At 42.8% G+C, this 5,048-nt stretch overlaps 1 protein-coding gene across 1 annotated transcript in view; it reads left to right on the top strand.

Annotated features, from left to right (window-relative positions):
* Positions 1-3,542: 3,542 nt before the first annotated feature.
* LOC128708178 (CDK5RAP1-like protein) overlaps positions 3,543-5,048 on the top strand; it is a 1,937-nt gene continuing 431 nt past the window's right edge. Inside the window, exons 1-2 of the mRNA XM_053803139.1 lie at positions 3,543-4,710; positions 4,929-5,048. The exon at positions 4,929-5,048 is cut by the window's right edge and continues 431 nt beyond it. Coding sequence (XP_053659114.1) covers positions 3,543-4,710; positions 4,929-5,048 — 1,288 coding nt within the window. The remainder of the gene's footprint in view (positions 4,711-4,928) is intronic.

Here is a 5,048-nt window from a genome sequence, read left to right as displayed (position 1 = left end):
GCCCGATGCAAGCGATTTCACAGATGGGCGGATAGTTCTTTGTTTGGTTTACCGATGATTCGTCGGCCGGAAACAAATGGAGATGTGATACTCTCGACGATGACAATGCGTTATGGATGCTGGGAGTAGGGAATCTTCCAAAATGATGTCTTTGTCTGAATTGAGCTAACGATTCTAAGACTAAAGGGGGCAGGGAGAGTAAGAATGTAACGAGTTTATTTCATTAGATGACACAACATTCATCAAATGTCGAAAGCTCTTTAATTGGTTCTTGTATAAATTTGTGTAAGAACTTGTATAAGAAACTACTACAAGTTGTCTAGAATTACAAACCAAATATACAGGATTATAGTGACTTCTGTGCCATACAGGTTCATCTTAGTTGATCAAAAACATTATCTGTATGTGAATTATACTTACTGTTGAATCTTTTCAAGTGTTTGTTTTGTTATGTTGTTTTGTTACCTCAAGTAACCTCATCGTCAGATACCAAAAATGGGTCCAACTAGCATTCCGCTAAAAGCCTCTTTTGGAAGGGGCATGGTCCCAAACTGCATGGAGGATTCATGGATCTTTTTAGAGGGGATTACAGATTTTGAATGACTCCTCTCTTAATATTCATATGAATGACTGCTTACAAAAGATTCATTAAGCACAACACTGAAGCTGAATATTAATTCCTGGACAAGATGTGCAGGATGTTGAGTTAAATACTCAAATTTAGAGCATTGAACCTAGACCAAGTGCTGGAAAGAATAGTATCTTATCGGTAACTCTTGTTTATTCGTTGCTCCTAGTACCCCTACTGCTCAGTGATCATCACTCATAGTAAAGCGGATGAACTTACTTTGCCGAGATATTCCCAACATTGGAATTGATAGTCTCGACATACATCAGATGTATTCCATTCATGGGACCAGACGAGTCAAAAAGATGACCACCTCTGGTGGACTAAAGAAATGGCTTATTGCGGTGTCTAAAGGAGTTCCAAATCATGTCTAATGTTGAATTTCACATTTTTCATACCATTTCCAAACATTGTTTGCATGCTTTTTCTTGGTCAGGAAGAGAATTCAGCCGCCATTTTGCTCGCGTTCGCTATTTCTGCAAGCTGCAATGTCCAGAAATGCCACCGTTGGAAGCCTATAATTAATGCGTTATTCAACGTCTTTTCCGCTACACGCACTGTCCAGTACACGTGGTGTGCGTTTTTTTCTTTGCTAGTACTTTTAATCCTTGCAGATGGTGGCAATGGGAACCCATGGTGGCAGTGATGGTCTGAACGACACGCACAAATATTGCGTAGTACGTTAATTATACGTCTGCCAACCGTTGCCAAACTTTCCCACATTTTCGGCAACATTTTCACACAGACAACACCTCAAAACTCGCTGCCATGGCGGACACAGCCTGGGAGGTAGCTTTCCCGCATCTCCAGCGGTACGATGCACATTTGGCGCCAAAACGGAACCAAGAAAAAAAAACGGTTTGGGTATGGTAACGATTGCAGCAATACAACAAAAACAGCAAAAAAAAAATGCGCTGGACATCAAATTGAATTACACTGTTAGTAGCGCGGGAACTACGGCGAAAACGAGACAACCCAAGGCAAGATTTATTTCGTGCGCTGATTTTTAATGTGAATCCTATTTCCCGATGAATGGAATGGTTTTTCCTTGCCGGTGGTCAAACAGGATACGCAATGCGTAGACGGCGTTGGACGGTACGAAGGATGCGTTAAGGAGGCAAGCGGCTGCTCACGCATGACAGATGAACGGATGGCACCAGACCCCACAGGAAAGGGTGAAGCAAATTTAAAAAAAAACTCCCCTGACGGTAGGCACGAGGGTGAGCGACCGGATCGCGGGACTCGGTGTGGTCACTTTACACGTACGGATTACTAGCAAGCGGACAACTGTTCTTAAGATTCCTAACCCCTTTACGGGTAAAGATGTTGGTACAGGACGTGTCTGGTGGCTACCGGATCGCAAATTCTCCCGAACGGCTGAATGGCTTTATTTATTCGGAATTCAAATTGAATTCAATTTTTCGCTACACGCAACCCAAAACGCATCGCAACGGCCGATGCGGGACGGCGGACGCTGCGGAGTGTGCGACGCTGGTAGAAGAATAATTTAATTAAATACAGAAAACAAGTCGTAAAATCTCAATTGTTCCGTGATATTAACTGTAAGGCATGGTCTGGGAAATGGAAGGATGTTGTTCTTTTTTTTTCAAGTGCAAGGATATTTCTTGCAAGAGGCGGTAGAATATTTGGCAAATATGTTGAATTCCCTTTTTTTTGTGGGCAATTTTTCCTGTTGAAGAAAAGCTGACACTGACGCTTTCACGGGACGGTAGCAAGCAGTTTGTATTTTTAATTTGATTATAATAACAATGGAACCGTCTGTTTATCACTGGACCAGTTCCACTGTCCATCTGCGAGATGACAATTGGGCAAAGATTTCGTATTAATGCAAATTTAATGGTCAGCAGCCTGATCGTGGGGTACGGGACCACTCGCGGGTACTCTGGTCCGGGGTCAAAGGCGCAGCATCGGATCCGTTAGAGACTTTCGGGTCGGTTAGGGGCAGCTTCCGGAACTTGGATCGTTTCCCAAGCTTCCCAACATCTGCAAAACAGCAAACGTGTCCCTCGAAACTTGGTTTGGTGAGACAAAGTGTAGCATTGTGATAACATTTGGTTTCAAGTTTTTCTAGAATTTGGAAAACCGTTAAACGTTCAGTGGATCGGATCAACGGCATTTTGACGAGTTTGGGATGCTGCATTATAGGTCCATTGTGTTTGATCACAAAAAACAAAACTGGAAAGACATTCGACATTTGCCGTTTTCGTTGAACTGATCATTTTCCGTTGGAATGGAAAAAATGGTTTTAGGTTGTGGCGGTTGAAAAATATGATTTTATGATGTGAATGTTTAATAGATTTCATTCAATTCCACGAGATTTTAGGAATTCCTTGGGAATTTCTTAATTTCCACTATAACCCAAATTGAGATGCAGAACTGTTTTAAAATGCTGCATACAGATTGCATACTTTTAGGCGTTTCGAAGTAAAAAAAAACTGGATTGTAGTTTGTTATCTGCAAGCGTTCACACCATGGTTCTATTATCTGTGGAAGAATACAAATGTTTGTAAATCATTTTGAGAGTAAAAATAAAGTTTAGTAGTTTTATAAACACTAAAAATGATCCCCGATAAACACTCGAACTGTAAACCCGGTACACGATTGCCCAACCCTGCAACAGGGAACGTAATTTGCTTCGAAAATCATTTTGACATGTGTTTGTAAACAAAGCACCAAAAAAAAGCCGCAATATTCCACGATTTTATTGTGGGCAAAAGAAAGATTACTTTAAAAAGTGTTGTTTAGCTGAATTATATTGAATTGCTGTAAGCTCTTCAAGTTAGTATGTAAGTTTGTGCTTTAAATCGCTCGGATCGCAACGGTAAACTCAATGCCCTACGCTTATGTAAGCTTAAATCCACTTCAAAAGTTTGTAATTTTTTTCGTAGAAGCAATGAGCAACCTAGCAAAAAATGCCACACTATACCGGCTGATGCGAAACATTTTCACCAACCGAACATGCTCACGCACGCATCCCTTCAGTACGGTAAAAAAGTTAGAACATCTCAAGGAAGGTCCTTCGTTGCACGATTTTCTTCGCGGTGCAACGGACAATGGAGCAACAGTGTACGTTGCCGGTCGTAATGAAACCGTACCTTACATTGCCCCCGAATCGCTCCATGGACAGAGGAGGAAAGTTTTCCTCGAAGTGTACGGCTGCCAGATGAACACAAGCGATACGGAAATTGTTTGGTCAATCCTGAAATCGCATGAATATCAACGAACGGTAAACCTCAAGGAAGCCGACATTGTGCTGATGATGACCTGTGCGATACGTGAAGGAGCGGAAGATACGGTCTGGAATCGTTTGAAACATTTGCGCCTGATGAAGCAGAAGCGGGAAGCGAACGAAGGCAAATCTTTGCAGATAGGTGTGCTGGGTTGTATGGCGGAGCGTTTAAAAAAGCAGCTGGTCGAAAAGGAACACTCCGTCGACGTCGTGGCCGGCCCGGATGCGTATAAAGATTTACCGCGCTTGCTAGCGATCGGTCAGAAAGGACAAAAGGCCATAAACGTGCTGCTTTCCTTGGATGAAACGTACGCCGATGTGGTACCGGTCAAGCTGGACCGCCGATCGAAAACCGCGTACGTTTCCATCATGCGAGGCTGCGATAACATGTGTTCCTACTGTATTGTTCCTTTTACTAGGGGGAAAGAACGCTCACGTCCAATTAAATCGATCCGCGATGAAGTGCTGCAGCTGGAAAACGAAGGCATTCGCGAAATAACGTTGCTCGGCCAGAATGTAAACAGCTATCGTGATACAAGTGAAAGCATGGAGTCAGATGGCCCCAAAGAGGCAACGCTGTTGGCACCCGGGTTCCGTACCGTATACAAAACCAAACTCGGTGGGTTGCGTTTTGCAGAATTGCTTACAGAGTTAGCTGAGGCCGTGCCGGAAATGAGGATCCGTTTCACATCGCCCCATCCGAAGGATTTTCCACGGGATGTGCTGGAAACGATCGCGAACTATCCGAACATCTGCAATAGTGTACATTTACCGGCACAATCGGGCAATACGCAGGTGTTGGAACGTATGAGACGTGGCTATACGCGGGAAGGTAAGCAAATGACAAATCTTGACAATGGATCTTTGAACTGAGTCAATGATTCGAAATCTGTATTCCAAAGATTCATGACTCATCTAAGATACACTAATCATGATTCTTTGAGGATTTGTGAATCTTTAACGAGTCATGAATCTATGATTCGACTAAAATGAGTTATCAAATTTTTTTGGCCACAAAACTTATTGAAATATTTACGTGTCTCATTTTAGCGTACTTGAACCTAGTCAAAGAAGTGCGTCACCTTATACCGAACGTTACGCTGTCGAGTGATTTTATCTGTGGGTTTTGTGGCGAAACGGATACAGAATTTGACGATACGGTTGCTCTGA

This window comes from Anopheles marshallii, chromosome 2, assembly GCF_943734725.1.
Source record: "Anopheles marshallii chromosome 2, idAnoMarsDA_429_01, whole genome shotgun sequence".
NCBI classification, from domain to species: domain Eukaryota; kingdom Metazoa; phylum Arthropoda; class Insecta; order Diptera; family Culicidae; genus Anopheles; species Anopheles marshallii.
The sequence above is the reverse complement of the archived record's forward strand: the minus strand, read 5'-3'. Positions and strand labels throughout refer to the sequence as shown.